Genomic DNA, 18,257 nt, shown 5'->3' with positions numbered 1-18,257 from the left:
CTAGGGTCCAGCCCCCTGTCAGTTGCCAGCCTTACACCCAGCCAGTGCTGACGGGTGTTGCCCTTGCCAGAAAGGAAGTCCCCCATCTGGGGTGGGGAGCTAGTAGCGGTGGCTATGACAGGACTTCCCCTTTCTCTCGTGTACACGTGACGTCTGACTTTGCCATTGCTTTTCAGGAGTGGCCGTAGCGGGTACCCTTCGATGAGTCCGCTCTCCCCCCAGGAAATATTCCAGTTGGCTTGTATGGACCCAGCCGATGGACAATTCCAGGAACAGCAGTCTCTGGTGAATGAATGAGTTACATGACCTCAAAAATAGTTCCTTGGTTTCCCGATCCCTCCCACTCTCATTTCCGAATCTTATTTCATAGCTATGGTTTATCAGGAAAACCCTTTCCGATAGTCCTGCCAGTTAGTTACCATGCTTTCTCTCCTTTTGTGGCTGAATTTCTCATGTTCTCTGACAAATGCTCCCTCTGCAGGTTTTAACAATCCCAGAGACCCCTTACCTGCTTCAGGAACCTAGATCGCTTCAGGCCAAACCTTCTTAATTTATGCCTGTAAGCAGCAAATGTAGACGCAAGAGTCACTAAATCTTGCCTTTGATATGGAGCCTTAGGATGAACCATCAGAATGAGTGGCACCAAATGGACAGCTTAGTGTAGCCAGGTACTGCTTCTGGAAACACAGGAATGCCCTATGCTGGCCCTCTGGAGATGCCCACCTTGTGGATAACTCAGGGGAGCATGTGTGACCATAACGAGCTGTCAGCCAAGAGTTACAGAAAAATCTCTTACCTCTTTTCTTTGTGTCCCTTTTGGTCACAATTCTATGAATCAAGTACATACTAAGAGGTCCCTAAAATCCCTCCCCTGAGCCTAAAGTTTTTCATTAGCCTAAATGGTAAAATTCCTGAGAAACCTATTGAATCAAGTTTAAGCTGGGGGGCGGTGCACATTGACCTTTAGATTTTGCTAATACAAAGCTAAAATAGCTTTGTGTTTTGATTCCCAATGATAATAGACTTTACCGTTATCCTTAGTTCAGGAGCCTGAGATCAACGTCCGTCCTGAACTTAGAATCAAAGCCCAAGTGTTCATGGGCCTGGAAAGAAAAAGACAAAACTCAACATTTGCAAAAGTCCATATAGACAGCTTATCCTGAGTTCTGTGTCACTTTGATTATAATTCATCTGTGTGTTTTTTTCTCTCCCCTTCTCTCCTGACCCCCTCCACTGCTACTGTGCACCCCAGAGCCATCCTGGATGGATGATGTGGGTGGAATGTGGGACTGGCCTGTTTATGGAGTGCATGTCTGATGGCATGGGAACCCTTAGAGGGGGCAAAACCCTCCGGTAGCTCAAACAAATGGGTGATTCCGTCTCCTGTGACTGCTGAGACAGGGAGTTCTGTGTAGATGTTTGGGAGACCGCTAGACCAAACCCTCTCAGGGTGTGAGTACCTTGGGTGTTCTTGGTAAGGTAGGCAGGAATCCTTGGACTATTTCCTGCCTTCCTTTATGAGGAACTTAGCACCATGGACTAATTGGTACAGATAGTTTGATTCTTAAAAGAAGTGCCTCTTAGCATTTTACAGCTTCTCTGCCTGATGATGTGTCTGGCTGGGAAAATCTCAATAATGTGTCCTTTCTTTCACAGGGAGGCTTTCTTTATTACATCATTATTTCTGTGGGTTCCCCAGGGCTGAGCCATAGTGCCAGGACTTTTTGGATCTGTGTTCATCTCATTGTCAGTACTGGTGTCTGTAATTCAGTTCAGGTGTCAGCCCGTGCCACACGCTCACCACTGTGTACTCCTGCCCATCCCTTGGGGCCCCCTGTTCCACGTCCAGAGGCGTGGCCATGATTTGTGCATGTGTCTTATCCCACCTCTCACACCCCACAAACTGCAGTGTTGTTACCACATCTGTTTTAAGTCGGACCTGTGTGCTTTATAAAGCATGTACTGCAAACACTAAAATTTCCTCAAGCACACATATCACATGTTCTAGGAGGGCAGTCCTCCCATTCACACCAGAAACCACCCGGCCAAATGGCCTTGGAGGCGAGCTGGGTCTCGGGCACCCTTTCCTTCAGCAGTGCCCTATTTAAACAACTAGGTTTTTAGGGTGTCATTCTCTAAATATAAAATAGCTTTTTTTTTCCTGGTAAAATCTCCAGATGTCCAGGATATTTCTAGGTCTCTTTGGTGGCCCATGTAAACATTTCTAAGGCAACTCTTCCCCTTAGGCAGTGACAGTAGCTATCTGTATGGATCACGTACGTTTGCCAAACTAACAAACATTCTTTACCCAGGAAAATCACCTAAAAGAGCTGGCCCCTTAGAGAGTTCCAATCTAATCTTCTAGAGTGGCACAGGCCAGTATAATAGCCACTGCCCACATGTGGCCATTGAGCACTTGGATTGAGATGTGCTGTAAGTAGAAAATACATGCCCGTGTCAAAGACGTGGTGCCAAAAAGAAGGTGAAATATCCCAAGTTTTAGATTGATTACATGTTGACATGAGAATATTTGGATATATTGGGCTAAATATATTAAACTTGATGGTTTTTAAAAATTTTTTTAAATGTAGTTCCTAGGAAATTTAAAATTACAGAGGCACTTTGCATACTATTTTTATTGGACAGCACTAGTGGAGAGCATCCCTGACAAATGGCTATCTATCACATTTTTCGAATGGTTTCAATCAGAAAGAAAGTTCTCAGCTAATAAAATCATGTGTCTTAAGGTTTGAGATGATATATTTGACACCAGAAATTGGTGACTTTCCTTAGAATAGTGATTTCTGTTTGTTTGACAAATAGCTTCTTCCAATTAATAAGCCTAACAAACACTACCAACTTTCAGAAAGTAAACTTCACAAATCTAAGAAGTGCTATGACTGATAATGTTTTACAGAGTTATAAAATCGGGAGCACTGCTTAGAGGTAAATAAGAGGATACTTGACTAGAAAAGGTAGTCTTTACCTTTCAGTCCCTGGTAGAGTTTTCTGTTTGGGACATCTGGTATACCACAAGTGCACATATAGATGCACACATATATACACATACAACTGAGACCTTAAAGATGCAAGTCTCTCTTCTAAAAACCATTCTTGTTATGGAGGAGGCAGAATCATCCACCGGAGGTGAGAAGCAATGAGATGGAACCAAGTCCCACAAGCTTGGCTGTGTGTTTATTTCCAGGAGCCAGAGGTTAGTGAATTAAAAAGCGTGCAGTCCTCTAACCATGGCATCTACCTTCCTTCGGACACCCAGGAGCATACGGGATCGGGGAGGGCATCCTCTATGCCACGCCTGACTATGGATCCCCAGGTAAAAAGCTATCACCACCTACCATGTGTAGTGGCATCCTGGACTGTATTGAATTGGTGGGTTATGAAAAAATCATCTGATATTTTCAGGTGAGCCCTCGACTTGCCCCCATCCCTTCCGTATAAGCAAAATCTGGCTCATGGGCCTTCTCTTTAGAGTCTGCTTGCTCCTCCACAGTGTGTTTTTAGTGAAGCCCTAAGCATAAAAGTCTAACTCCTTCTGGATGGGCTCAACATCTTCAAGACTCAACCAGCCATGCAAGAAGTATTTTCCAGGATTTTCCCTGTGGTTCTTTTTTTTCCTTTCCACCTTTCCTGGCTTCCCCAGCACATATGCAGTTACTTACACACACACAGCTCTGTGTCAGGACCGTCTGTCCTAACCAGTGCAGGCCACGCCTCATTTCTTTGTCTGTTTTTCTGGCTTCTTTTTTTCTGTCTGTCTGTCTTACATCAAGTTTTGACAGAGAGAAGAAGTTTTTGTGGATCTGTTTTAACATCTGTGGCAAATCAAAATGCAAGAGTTTAAGGTGGGGCCGGGGGTGGGGGGATGGATGATAGAGAGCAATGCATTCTTAGATGCTGCCCAGCTACGAGCTGTCCTAAGCTCCTGTGCTATAGGGAAGGGCCTTCCCTGGTGAGAGCAACAAATAAAAGGCAAAGTTATGCTTCTTTCATGGTGCAGACTTTTTGATAATTGCCCTTACATATTTCAGAGTGGCTCAAGGTTCACTGCAGGTCCTGGGTGGGCCCCTATGGTAGAGGGCTCTATGGGAAGCTTGCACTGTACACTTACTGCTTGCTTTCCTGAGCATGAAGACAAGACCCTGGATAAGTCTCAGTGTCTATGTTAACATAGCATAGGACACTTGCTGCCAGCTAAGATCTGAGCAAGAGGGATTCAAGGAAGGTTACAGTTTGCAATCTTCAACAATCTTTAGCTCACTTCTCCCTTACTTTTAGACCTTTTCCATAATTAATCCAGATTCTGTGTTCCTCTGGGGGCTCCTATTTCCAGATGGTGACAGATCCCAGCTCCATGAGACGTTCATTTTCCACGATTCGGGATAAGCGTTCAAATTCCTCATGGTTAGAGGAATTCTCCATGGAGAGAAGCAGTGAAAACACCTACAAGTCACGTCGTCGGAGTTACCACTCCTCACTGAGACTGTCAGCTCATCGCCTGAATTCTGACTCAGGTAAGGGGGTCTTCCCTGTTCACCTCTTTTCAGGCTCCTGCGCTGGTGACCAGTTCTGACAAGAACTGAAAATCACTGGCACAGGATTCAGATAAGGATACAGGTTGAGGAGAGCAAGGGAAGAAAGAACACTTGTCACCAGGAAAGAGTTCCCTATCTGATTTATCCTGAAACAAAGTCTTCTATATTCATCATAAAGGCTGAAATTTCTTTCTTTCAGAGTAGGGCTATAGAAGTCATTAAAATGTATAGAACTGTTGAATCAATTACGTTTTACACCTGAAACTAATATAATCTTCTATTTTAATTATACTTCAATAATTAAAAAAATTGAGATTTTCAAATAACCTTCTGCAAAACCGAGGTTCCTTAGGGGGTTTCTTTTTTTTTTTTATTAAAGATTTTTATTTATTTATTTGATGACAGCACAAGTAGGCAGAGCAGGAGGGAGAAGCAGGCTCTCTGCTGAGCAGGGAGCCCAATGTGGGGCTCGATCCCAGGACCCCAGGATCATGACCTGAGCTGAAGGCAGCCGCTTAACCCACTGAGCCACCCAGGTGCCCTGCCTTAGGGGGTCTCTCTAACACATTCCTGGCAGGGGCTGGGCTCTTACCGCCAACTCCACTTCAACCCCAGTAGTGCTACCTGGAATTTTTTTAGGTTTTTGAGTTTTGTTTGTCTTTTTTAAGGAAAGGGGTCATACTGATAGAGTTTGAAGCATTCTCATGATTTTCTAATGGTTTCTATTTTACTAGATGAGGAAACAGATCAAAAAGCAGTGACATGCCTATAGCATAGGGCCAGTAAGTGGCAGAAATGGGACTAGAAGTCCTCAATGGACTGAAACCCTTTGACCTCCATCCCTTTACTGATGCCACACCCATGTTTAGGACATAGAGAATTCCTGGGCCATATTGTTGGCAAAGATTCTATCTTAATTGTGTTTTAGCATAAACAGAAGCAGAAGAGAATCAAGTGCATCCTTTGACATGTGTGTCTTTCAAATGGCAACTTGCACACTTTGGTCTTCACAAAAGGGTAATTTTCTAACCTTTCCCTCCTGCCTCCCTTTCAGATCACCTGTTGACATGCCTGGAGAAGCTAGTATTCCTCAGGGGCCCAGTCCCTCCCAGGCTGTATGACATCTCTTTATGTTCAGAGGCCAGTATGTGTAGAGTTGTGATCAGGTGCTTTTGTCATCTCTCCCAGGCCACAAGTCTGACACCCACCGCTCAGGGGGCAGAGAGCGGGGACGGTCGAAAGAGCGAAAGCATCTTCTCTCTCCCGATGTCTCCCGCTGCAACTCAGAGGAGCGAGGGACCCAGGCCGACTGGGAGTCCCCAGAGCGCCAGCAGTCCAGGTCTCCCAGTGAGGGCCGGTCACAGACCCCCAACAGACAGGTGAGCCTGGAGAGGAAGTGGAGCCCCTGTAGAAAGAAACAGAGGGGTGGTCTGCTAACATTAGGTGCAAAATGTGGGCATGCGGTATGTGACAAAATGTGACACCTTGGTGTCACAGCAAACTATACCCATTGTGCGTGGAAATTGGCTACTTCATGCTTGTGTACTCAGAAAACCAGATAGTTCCCCCAAGAAAGACAACGGTATCTAGAAGTCATTCCATCTCAGTCCTCAGAACCCAGAGGTACAAAGTCACAAGTAAGTTCACAGAAGTCTCAGCCAGGAGGAAAGGATCCTAGGAGGAAAGGATCACCTCTAGCCAGAAAAGTTTCTTTGACCAGTTGCATGATCCTTAGTTACAGTGATGATTCATCTCTCAGCACAGGATTTATCATTTGGATCAGTTCAACCTCATTTACCTAGCTTCCAGCCATCCCAAAAGGAAGACCCCGTTCTCCTTCCAGCCCCTGCCTAAGAAATCACTACCCGAGCTGTGTGAAAACATTCTCTTGACTCCTGCTTTCCTCCTCACTCCCAGCCTGAACTCTGTTTAAGGCTGTGGGAGCCCAGATGGGAGACCCCTCACCAGCAGTGAGCAGAGGGGAAGGGGACGGTCTGCTACAGTAGACTTTAGAGGCAGTTAAGTTTCTTCTAGAGCAGTGGCTTTCAAATTTTAGTGAACAGAATCACGAAAGCTTGTTAGAACTGCATATTCCAGGGACCTAGAGGGCTCTGCTTGCTTCAGTAGTGAGACCAGCTAGAAAGGGAAAAGCAGAAAGTTGAAAGGACCCCTACTTCCCCAGGAACTTCTGAGCAGGTGGTTCGTTACCAGTGCTGGGCTCAGGAACCCTTGGGTCTAGGTGAGCAGATCAAGTAAGGCCTGAAGCAGCAGCTGAGCATGTGGGTATAGAAGCTGAGTTAACCTCAACCAGCCACTGAAGACATGAAGACAAAGAGTGAAGATGAGGGAAGGAAGTTGCCATTCTCTCAGATCCACTTCCCAGGAAAGGTTTCCCAGACAGCGACCCCTTAGCATCCATTCACCTTGCATGTAGCTGTCTTCCTTCGAAGTTGCAAGGCTTTCTTTCCGTGTGCCCCCTGTTACATTTTTTGAGCTTCCAGATCCTTGCTCCTCTAAGTGTATGCTCCATGATCCAGCCGCACCTGGGAGCGTGATAGAAATGCAGAGTCTCGGACCCCACCCCAGACCTGCTGAGCCTGCTTGCCCTGGTCTCCACGGTGGAGACTCCTCCGTCTCCTTCAGTCCCTCCCTTCCTAAGTGGAGGGGACCCCCCCAGCTCAGACCTCCCTCCCCCAGGCTCCAAGGACTCTCTGGAGGGAGGGTTGGGGACCTTACCCAGGCCCCACGTAGGGATCAGGCCAGGCGCGGTCTAATCTGCCTTGTCTGTCCCGCTGCACAGGGTACAGGTTCCCTGAGTGAAAGCTCCATCCCCTCCATCTCTGACACCAGCACCCCAAGACGAAGTCGCCGGCAGCTCCCACCTGTTCCCCCAAAGCCGCGGCCCCTCCTTTCCTACAGCTCCCTGCTGCACCACACCGGGAGCATCTCCCCGCCACCGGCTGACGGAAGCGAGGGCGGCTCCCCGCTCACCTCCCAGGCGCTGGAGAGCACGGAGGCCAGCCTGGTGGAGGCTCCTGGCTCCCGGCTCGGCCAGCAGGGCCAGCACTGCTCCCCCCAGCGCTACATCTCCGAGCCCTACCTGGCCCTGCACGAAGACTCCCACGCCTCGGACTGTGGTGAGGAGGAGACGCTCACCTTCGAAGCCGCCGTGGCCACCAGCCTGGGCCGCTCCAACACCATTGGCTCGGCGCCGCCGCTGAGGCATGGCTGGCAGATGCCCAACGGGCACTATCGGCGGCGGCGGCGCGGGGGGCCTGGGCCCGGCGTCATGTGTGGGGCTGTCGGCGACCTCCTGAGTGACACGGAAGAAGACGACAAGTGCTAGAGGCTGCTCCCCCCTCCGATGCATGCTCTTCTCTCCACCGAGTTGGGAAGCCAGTGCTGCCCGGGGGGGAGGAAGATGGGAGGACACCGTGCATCATCAGATGAGAGGAACCAAGGGACACCAGGAAAACCAGGGGCACCCGCCCCATTGCTTTACTTCCCTTTGCAAGATGGGCCCTGCCCACGTGCTGCCTCTTTGCTGGGGACAGGAAATTTGAGAAGGTGCAGGGGGCTTCCCGTGGCAGGAGGGACGTGAGGATGGCTTTGCTTCCCCTTGCCCCTTCCCCCTTTGCTGTCAGCTCAGCCGCGGAGGGATGGAGCTGGCCTGTGTCTACACCCCTTGCCCTGAAAAGCCTGGAAGACTTTCTGGCTCTTCGCTATGGAGTTGTGGAGACCCCAGCAGAGGGGTTCCCCTCCCTCAGCAGCTCTTGCTCCCCGGCCAGCACCCCTGCCAGGGAGGGCAACCACCAGAGCATCTCCTGCACACTCCCCTCCGGCTCGCTTCCCCCAGAGAAGTGCAGGCTAAGTGCGGGAGTGTTGGATGCCAGGGGTCGGAGGCCAAAAGGGGAAAAGCTGAAGTGGCAGAAGGGGTCAGGGTGCTATGGCAGCAGCAGCGAGGGCTGGTCTGGGTGAGCAAAGCCATAGTCAGGCAGCCCGCACCCCGGGGGAGAGGCTTAAAGAGATGGAGGGAATGGAGGGTGCGGGGAGGGACAGTGCCGTCTCTTTGAAGCCTGTCACCTCCTCAGTAGGTGCTGGGTTAGGATAGGCCAGGGACGGCCCTCAGGCTCCACCGAGGCTCCGGGAAGGGTATATTTGGAAAGCATTTAACAACCCCTGTGGCCAGAGCACAGGGTGTGAGCAGAAGTCCAGCCAGGACTCCGCCAGACCTTAGTCCTGCAAATGCTGGTCCTAAGGGATCCCTGGTGGTGGGGGGCACTTAAGGCAGAGTCTGTTTTCCATCCAGTAGAGAAGAATCTGGAACCAGCACATAGGACCGAATGTCAAGGTAGACTCTGGGCCAGGAGGCAGTGGGCCTTTCTGCCAAGCAGCGAGGCCCTGAGCCAGAGGCCCAGGCTTCCCTGCCACTCCCTGAGATGGTAGTGCACACATACCCAAGGTGGGCCCTCCATCACTGAGTAGAGACTTCTAGAGCGAGAGGAAAGGCGGCCAGACCGAAATGTGAAACTTCCATGAGAGAGTCAGGCTGAGTTCACTGAGGACCTCCTGGGAGGAGGGCCCCTTCCGCAGCTAGTTGGTGAAGTGAGGGTCAGTTTGTCCTGACACTTTGAAGGTGATGATTAGTAAATATACCTCAGCTGAGACCTGGGCTGCTCCTCCTAGCCACGGAGACTCTGATGCGACCTCATCACAGTGTCATGAGACGGGGGTTCCCCATGGCCCTGCGTACTCCCTGGGGCCGGGACGAGGCTTTTTCTCTCCCCAGGGTAAGAGCTGGGCAGAAGACGGCCTCAGGCCACTGTGTCATTCTTAACCACCACCCCCCCAAACTCAGAAGCATGGAGAAAGAGAGAGACTTCCTTGACTAATCAGTCCTCGCCTTGTATCGATTGTCCACTCGGGGAAGCACATCACTCCCTCTATCTGGTGGAAATGTCCCATCCCCTCAACTTCCTCCCTTCTCTCCTCCCAGGGGCTGGAAGGGCCTGCTGGGGAAGGGTGCCAGGCAGGCCTTGCCTTCACAGCCACGAGCAGGCCGAGCTGGCCTCACAGGCCCCTCCCCTGGCCCGAGATCCCCGTGGCTGAACACTTTCTCCATCCTCCTCCAGCCAAGCCAGCCTCCACCTCTTGGGGAGGAGAAGCGAGGGGCTGTTATTTTTCTTAGAAGGAGCCTCTTTTGACTTCTGGTTGTTTGTCTGTTTTGGTTGAAATAGAACTAAGGCATAGTTGCATCTACCCTGAAAAGCCAAATACAACTGTGGGGCTGCAGAATCATTGCTCACGGCCCTGCCTTCTCTTTTAGATACTGATGGAGCTTCATGACCCCCAGGCAGCCACCACATCAAAGTAGGCCCAGGGCAGGAGACCACGGAGGCAGAACAGAAGCCGCCTCCTCCCCGACCTAATGTCCATTTTCACTGCGCTCTCCTGCTCACCCCTTGTGTGCTCGGGAGTAGCTGCCCGTGTGAACGTGACTACGTCACACCCTGATCCGAACAGGCGTGCCCCCCTTTACGGAAGACTCAGACGCTGGGCCTTGTAATGTTTGAAAGGTTTCCTCTGCCCAGTGTCATTTCATGCCAAAGTGCTGCAGTGGGCTGTTTTCTGTGCACAAATTTGCTTTCTTCCCCCTCAGAAATGCAGCTTTCCCTAGGGACAGGCCTACTCCAGGACAGCCGCTCTGAGTCAGCAAGCCTCTTGCACTGTGGTGTGAGAACAAGAATTGATCTCTTCTGCCATCTCAACAGGAGGAGGAATTTAGCCTGGCAGAGCAATTACCAGAAATGGGATTTGCCTGTAAACCACATTATGAACACTAAATTTACTGTGCCAGGAACCCTCCCTGGACACCTGAACTCCTTAAACTCACATACATACACAAGCACCGGAGTCTCGAATGCAGTGGTATCGAGCCTTGCAGAGGCAGTCCCCCGACCAACCACTGGGGTTTTTCTAGAACCAATGAACTTAGGAACGCTCTTATTCAATTTCCCCTGACCAAGAAATTGGGTTTCTTATCCCTGAGCCTGCATTTACCGTTCTAGTAAGACCAGAAAATAAAAGACAGTTTTCTGTTAAGTCACGGAACTCATAATCTTCTGTTTCCTTCCACCTTTTAATAAATGTGACTTTCCCCCTTCCCTCTAATAGCTGACCAGGATATTCCTTCCCACGTGTCAGATTCTGTCTCTTCTCTCTCCCTTGAAAAGAGGGTCCTTGAGATCTCAAAACCTGTGCTGCTCTTTGGATGAAAAAGTATGGCAGCATCTCGAGAAATGCCGAGCAAACTGGAAACCGTTGGAGATACACCGAATGATCAAATGGAGTACTGCAGGTCCCCTCAGAAGAACATTTATCTCTATGTCCAGTTTCCCTTGCTATTGTTAGTCTTCAGCATCCCCTCAAAACAAAGAGGGAGGGATGGGGGAAAAGAGTAGAGGAGGAAAAGAAACCAAGGTAGAGAGTCGTTCTAACTAGGTCTGTGTTTAGATGCTCCTCTCTTCACTTCCAGACTTCTGGTGGGGAATTCACGTGTCTCCCTCTCAATCCCCATGAGGGCAGAATGCCAGCAGGCTTTCAGACACAGGGGTAGAGCTCTAGGCCAAGATACTCTGTGAGCCAGGGTCTGGATAGAATTACCTACACTATGAAGAGATGGTACCTTCGAGCATCTCCCCCACCCCACCGCCAGGGTTGACATAAGCCATGAACACGACCGCCCAATGTGGGTCTGTCCACTCTTCTAGCTGAAGAATCTATTTCTATTCTGGGCTTCACTTCTCCCCACTCAATGTCCCTATGGGGTACTGAAATCACAGATAACGTTTCTCTGAAACCGAAATTCAGATGTTCTGGATTAGACCACTTTTTGACTCTGGGACCACAAAAAAGACAACCCCATATTCCACCACTCAGCCAACGTCTTCTTTCTATACACACGTCCATCTCTCCTCTGGCCTTTGTGATGAGCCTCAGTATCTCCTGCCTTCTGTTCTCCCATCCCAGCTCTTGTTTTGCTGCATGTTATCACTGACTTAACTCCTGAAATGTTTTAAATCCACCCAGTCCAAGCTTATTTGCTGACCTGTTTCTGCTGTTGGGGAATGCATCAGTCTCATAAAAATAGTTGGGAACTTACCAGGTAATATTCACAAGGTGATCTGAACCAGTATAAGGTGCAGTACTATTGGGGTGAGTGGGGGATGTGAAATGTCTGCACATTCAATGAAAGTCCACTTGAGGGAAATTAGGTCTCTCTTGGCATAATGGAACAAAATTTAATAATTTTGGTTTTTTAAAGAAAGTTCTCAATTTTCCATTACATCCTATTTCTAAAGCCTGCTCTGGATGTTCCATTTTTGGACAGAGTATTTGTTTAGTGGGTTGAGCCAGGGATAAGCTGAGATTCTTTAATTTCTCAGCCTAGCTGTAATAAATATGAGGTCATAATAAGAAAAGGCATATGTATAGCAGGCGGGAAGCAGATGGTCATCTGCTTTGCTGGGATTTTGTGAGACTTGAAGGTTAAGGAATTTTCACCCTATTTTTATCAGTTTCATGTTTGTTATGTCTTGAGACCCTCAAAGACCTGGTGCCAGTGTGCACAAAGAATCTTGGTGAGGAGAGGCATTCCCATGCCTTGAGGTAGCCTCTTCCTCACCAGATTCTTCCATCCTGTCCATCCTTCCTTCCTGCATTCCCAGGCACTGAACACTGTCCAAGAGGTGCAGGTGAGGAGTAAGGCAAAAAAAAAAAAAAAAAAGAGAAATGGGCCTCCTGCACGTGGCTAGAGCATGATGGTTTAATTCCAGGCAAGAGCCCCCTGAGGAACCAGGTCTAGGTTTGGATAAAGAGATCTCCACACTGAGACTCTTATTTTAACAAAAGCCACACAGAGGTAGCTCAGGACTTAGGACCTAACTTGGCATGATACGATCAGAAGAGATGCCACGTTAACGAGCGCTGCCTTTAGCTGTAGCTCTGTCTTTCTGACTTTTGTTTTTTCTTTGGTGAACTGAACTACCCTGTATACTGTAGCCGTTTACTCTGACAGAGCCCCAGCTGATGGCTTTGCTGGTTGCAGCCCCAGACTTAGCTGAAGACTGCTGGGGTGATCTGCCAGTCATCATGTGCTGTCACTCAGAAGAACACAGATGTACCATTTTGGGCAGGGGGAGACTAGGAACAGAAAAAATTGTCTTTGGTTTCTGATGGCTGTCTTTTTCTTCCCTTAAATCCTTTCTGCTTTGACCCTCTGAGGCTCAGGCATCCCAGAGAAATCATGCCAAGCCAAAGATAACAGATTCATAGATTGTCCTAACCTACCCAAAGGGCCTAGAAAGCTTCTCTTAACAAAACTCAAGTCAATTGGTTGAAAAATTTGAATGAGACTCACAGCAGAGGCAAATGGATGGCTGGGGTACCTCCGAACTTCCCTTCTGTTTTTGTAGTCTTCCTTTTGATCCCTTCTATCGTGCTAAAAATGGGGTGGGGGCGGCCGTAGCATCCTGACCTTCTAAATGCAGAAAGATTTTATAATAAGCCATGCTACTATGTAAATACATGACTGAAGTTTGAATTCTTATTTCTGGGGGTACAAAAGAGTTGAGCAGATCTGATAAAAAAAATGGTGAGGGGATCTACATTTATTTTTATTTGCGATCTTTTTGTTTGGATTTTTTGTATCAGACCCGCTCTAAAATAGCAATGAAGGATAAATGTGTGCTCTGCAGTGTTTCTGAATCACCTTCTAATTAATTTCCATCAAACTTAATATATTTGAGCCAAAAATCTGAGGTATACAGTACCAGTTCCATCTTCTCTCTTTGGTGGATTTTTGTTTTTTTGGGTTTGTTTGGTTTTTTTGTTTGTTTGTTTGTCTTCTCCTTCTAAGTCAGCCTCTGTCTCTTGTTTCTAGGGACTTAAAATATAACCTAGATTAACGTAAAACAGCCTGAAAACTTCAGTGAAAGCCAAGGAAATAATAGAACGGATATAGATTTTTTTTTTCAAGACATCTTTAACCAATAAATACAAAGTTTATGTCTTGAGAAGATAAAATTTTAAGAGTGTAGTAATCTGGTAACTGGAAATTATTGGGAGTCAAAAATAATTCTATCCCAGCCTTCTGTACTCGTGCCTTCAGCAAGGTATTGCATCTGCGTGCTTTATTTCCCTCATTAGGAAAGCTGAAATACTAATGCTTGGCTAATTCATGGGGTGTGTTTGTAAGTCAATTAATATCACATCATTTAACATACTTAGTCTCCACAAATCAACTTAGAAAAATCTTCTCTTCTTATATCCCACTAAGGACCTATGAAATTCTTGGCATCACTATACACGTTCCATTTTTTGGAAGAAACTTCATGTTTAATGGAACCCGAATCCCAGATTTGCTTTAATTTCACCAGCTATTGTTCCTGTTTTCCCTTCCTCTTCTTTTTCACTAATTTAAAAAAAAAAAAAAAATCAAGACTTTTTTTTTTTCTTTCTTAAATGCAGGGAAGAAGTGGAGTTTTCATGATCAGAGCTTACTAGGTTCTTCTTTTTGTGGACACTTAAGCCAGTGTTAGATCAAATAACCATTCTCTAATGCTTAGGATCCTCACGAAGACCTCTTTTCTAATGCAGCATTGATACAGGAGTCTTTTCTGTCTCTCTTTGTTCTGCCAGTTTGTCAGAAGGGATGGATTACTCGCTCTATTCTGGAACCAGATCTGTAGGATCTGTACCAGGTACTACCATGTCCTCCTCAGTTCACCCAGAGGTGGGCCCCAAAACTGAAAGAATATTAATCACAGCTGCCAAATCCAAATTTGACCTTATCTGGTGACTCAATTTTCTTTCCAGTAATCTGATTTCTTACAGTGATGGCCTGTACCACACAGGAACCCACTGCCCAAAGGAAGTCTATTAGAAATCCGTATAAGGGGTGAGCAAGAAAAAAACACACCAAAATTTAAGTGCCATTAAACCAATTTAAAAAAAAAAATAAGGGAATATGAAATGAGGGCTAAACAGTGTAATCTAACTGCCAATTAAAGTATACAGTAGTTCTGGTCTTAGCTACATTTGATATGGAATTATATCACATTAAGCAGATCCCAGCAGATTTAGTAAAAACATAGGCATTCAATTTTAACGGCTACCAGTGGGGATATATACTTAGCCTGCAGGCCAAACTTCAATCAGTGTTTTTCTATCCTGGTGTTTTGTGAACTAGCCAAAATTTATACAAAGCCATCCTAAATGCTGCAATTGCAGAGGAACCTCCCTCTTGGTGATATGAGAGAACAGTCCAACTCCACTCAAATTGAGTCTAAAATTTGGAACTCGTCCAGAAAAACAAATGGAGGAGAAAAATCTAATGCACCAAGTTGATTTGACATACTTGTAGCTGGGGCAATGTGAGCAGAGGCTAGGAAGACAAACTATAGAACAAAGACAAGGTTGAGGTGGAAAATATCAGCTAGTCCCAGGAAAAGAAGGTGTATGACTTGAGATCGTCTCTTATACTAGATCATTGGTATACGTGTTAGCACGATACAGGATTCAGAGCAGTTCTTCCTGCTAAGCTCACCAAAGGTGGTGGATTTGAAGGCTTCAGAGGATTACTAGAGCCCTGAACAAATTTTTCAGACCTGGGAGATGGAGAGAAAGGAGGTTCATGCTTTAAAGCAGCCCGAAGACAATCTCTGTGACTTTATCTACTCTTCAGTTAGTAGTGCCAATAGTGGGGAGATTTCCCTGATCTTCCTGGTGGTGCAAGTGCCAACAGGAGGGGAGGGGAGAGGGGTGGTGAGTGGGACAGAGGATGAGCTTTATCAGGAAGAGATTTCAAACTAGGAAGGGTGCACCGGTACTAGCCTCAAAGGATATCATTGCAAAAAAGTAGACCAACGGGTGTCCAGGCCATACCCTCTGTCCTTTGGGACCTAAGGCCAGGCCATTCCCACCTTGATTTGCTCTTAGAGGAGGAGTTTGTAAGATGGGATCAAGAGGGAAAATGGGTGCTCTGCCTTAGGCTGTTAAAAACGCTGCCATCTGCATTACAAACCACATGTGAGTCAAGACGCTTGAGACACTTCCTTATGGGCAGCATCCACTGTGGTGTGCCAGACTGACGCCCCTTCAGGAATGGTGTTTAAATGGCAGCCAGTGCTGGCCCGCCCAGAGTATCGGTGCATCTTTCCTAAAGCCAGAATTCAGCACTGCATGTTGACCAGGTGGATATCCTGTAATATAAATGCTCGTTTGGATCCAAAAGGAAAATTATTAAAAATAAAAGAAAGATGAACAACTTTAATGGTTTTTTGGGGGGGGTGGTCAAAGAAAAGAATAAATAAAGCCTTGTTGTAAAGAATTAATTGGCCTGATTCCCCTCACTCTGTTTCTTTGGTCCCTAAAAAGGGAGGTCTCAGGAGTGAATCCTTGCCAGAACTCTCGGGGTAAGTGGGCAGCGGGTCCTGCAGTGCAGTTGGATGACATCTGCTCAGCCCAGCTAGATAGGAGGAATTCCAGAGTTTCTCAAAGTTTCAAGGACACCCTGTCCCTAAAAGATTTTCTTTTCTTAAAAGTATTATCTTGGAGGAAACAACAACACAAAAATAGGCTCCAGATAAACAGCTTCCCTGAACAAGTTATTTCCTTTTCTATTTATTTTTTAAAGATTTTATTTATTTGAGAACGAGAGAGACAGAATGAGTGGAGGGAGGGGCAAGAAGCAGACTCCCCGCTGAGCAGGGAGAGATAGCAACAGCAGGGCTGGATCCCAGGACCCTGAGATCATGACCTGAGCTGAAGGCAGACACGTAACCAACTGAGCCACCCAGGTGCCCCCGAACAAGTTATGTTCTGACCAGAAAAGTTCTATCTCTAAGTAAGGAGTTTAAAAGTAGACTGGGAATCTATGGAACACAGGGCTTCATGACTAGAACTATAACCAGCCTCCTCTCTGAAAGAGCAGGGAAGAGAGGACATCCCAAGACTTTGAGGAGATACTGTCTATTCTTTCCCACTGCCTGTATTACTCCTCATTTAATCATAATAGCTTCCTTAATAAAGGGGAAGCAGCAGCCCTCAGATCCAGTGGTCCCTTATGAGTCTCCCTCTAATCCTAGTTGGGTCTATTGTTTTAATATGAATTATTCTTCTATTAATTAATTTAATGGAAACCAGCTTCTAGAATGGATCCTCTATTTCTGCAGTTCTATAAAAAATGGCTTCTCAAGCCCTACATGATTTTTTTAAGTAAGGGTTCTTTAGGATTAAAACCATCCAAAAATATGGTAGGTGGCCAATAGAGCCCTTCGAGACTGGATTGCAAATCTCTACTATCTTGTCCAACTCTCAGAGTTTATTTTCCAGTCATAATTTTTTCCCATGGCTTCCATCACCACTGAAGTTGGAAAGACAGAATGTGAAGAATAATTTTTACCTAATTACACACTTCTATGGGATGACTAGTTTGTTTGGGCAAAGATTGGTTTGTAAGAAATTTTTAACATTGAGGAGTCTTTTGGTTTCTTTCTAATCTGGACCTTAGGTCCATAGTATTTCCCAGGCGAATGGTACTAGGAAACACATATAAAGAAAAATAGACACTACTCTGAACTTCTCTCCAGTGTTTCTGTGTTATGCTTCTGAGCATCTATTGGTTACCCTAACACAACATGTCCCTTTACCTAAATTTTGCCTCTGGGATATTACAAAACTTGTCTTTCCTAGTATGCCCTCTTCTTTTGTTAATAAGCTAGAAAATTTTCAAACCAGAGACTAAGATTTTAGTTCCTTAGACACTTAAACACAAAATATTGGGACTAGTCAGAGGTGCATATAGCTCTAGAACACCATAAACTTAAGAGGCAACAAAGAGCAGGAAGAGAATCAAGGCTATAAATGCAAGTTCTGGAGTCAGATCCAACTAAATTCAAATCTGTGAACCACCACTCTTGAACTGTGTGTCCTTGAGCAAGTCACTTAACCTTAAAGTCACTTTCTTAATCTTTGCAATGGGAAAATTGTAGCAATGACATCATGGGGTTACTGTACAGAGTGAATGAGTTTTTGCACATAAAGAGAAGAGCCACTGTCTGCCCCATAAGAGGCATTTGATAAAAGTCAGATACCACCATCGTAGCTATCAATGTTGTCACTTAAAAGTACATTCCCCAAGCCTGAAGAACTGAGCCCTACAGAGAGGCAATCTAACCAGAAGAGTGTGGCAGGTGAGTGTGTTCCCCTTATGCTAGTGGAACACGGAGGACAATTTGATCCTCAGGCAGATTTCTAAGGAAAAGGGAATAAAGCTTTCAAAAGCAAGCAAATCATTATTATATATATCTATTTTTAAATAATGCCTCCACTGTTGTCTCAGAAACAAACACTAATTTGCTTACTCTTCACTTCTGATTTCCATATTAATAGTGAAATGGGGGAAACATTAGTGGGAGATACTAATTGTAATAGTAGCAATAAAGTTAATGGCAACATTAAAATGCTGTACGCATATAAACAGCAATATTCAAGACAATTTGAAATATCAAGCAACTCACAAATTAACAGCACACGTAAGGGAATCGTATATTCAGCGTCAATGGCCTGATTATGACTCTATTAAAAGGAAAAAAATAGCAGCTCCTGGCTGGCTCAGTTGGTGGAGCATACAACTCTTGATCT

At 46.3% G+C, this 18,257-nt stretch overlaps 1 protein-coding gene across 4 annotated transcripts in view; it reads left to right on the top strand.

The window, feature by feature from the left end:
* CACNA1E (calcium voltage-gated channel subunit alpha1 E) overlaps nucleotides 1-15,854 on the top strand; it is a 319,486-nt gene extending 303,632 nt beyond the window's left edge. For 3 of the 4 annotated variants that reach the window (XM_078078099.1, XM_078078097.1, XM_078078096.1), the window contains 5 exons: nucleotides 177-285; nucleotides 3,206-3,334; nucleotides 4,352-4,532; nucleotides 5,742-5,932; nucleotides 7,354-15,854. In XM_078078099.1, the coding sequence (XP_077934225.1) occupies nucleotides 177-285; nucleotides 3,206-3,334; nucleotides 4,352-4,532; nucleotides 5,742-5,932; nucleotides 7,354-7,899 (1,156 nt within the window). In that variant the 3' untranslated portion in view covers nucleotides 7,900-15,854. The remainder of the gene's footprint in view (nucleotides 1-176; nucleotides 286-3,205; nucleotides 3,335-4,351; nucleotides 4,533-5,741; nucleotides 5,933-7,353) is intronic. The other variant, XM_078078098.1, reaches the window with a different exon arrangement.
* The last annotated feature ends 2,403 nt before the right edge of the window (nucleotides 15,855-18,257 follow it).

This window comes from Halichoerus grypus, chromosome 7 (genome assembly GCF_964656455.1).
Source record: "Halichoerus grypus chromosome 7, mHalGry1.hap1.1, whole genome shotgun sequence".
In the NCBI taxonomy this organism is placed as follows: Eukaryota; Metazoa; Chordata; class Mammalia; order Carnivora; family Phocidae; genus Halichoerus; species Halichoerus grypus.
Note: the sequence above shows the minus strand (reverse complement) of the source record. Positions and strands in the feature narration are given on the sequence as shown.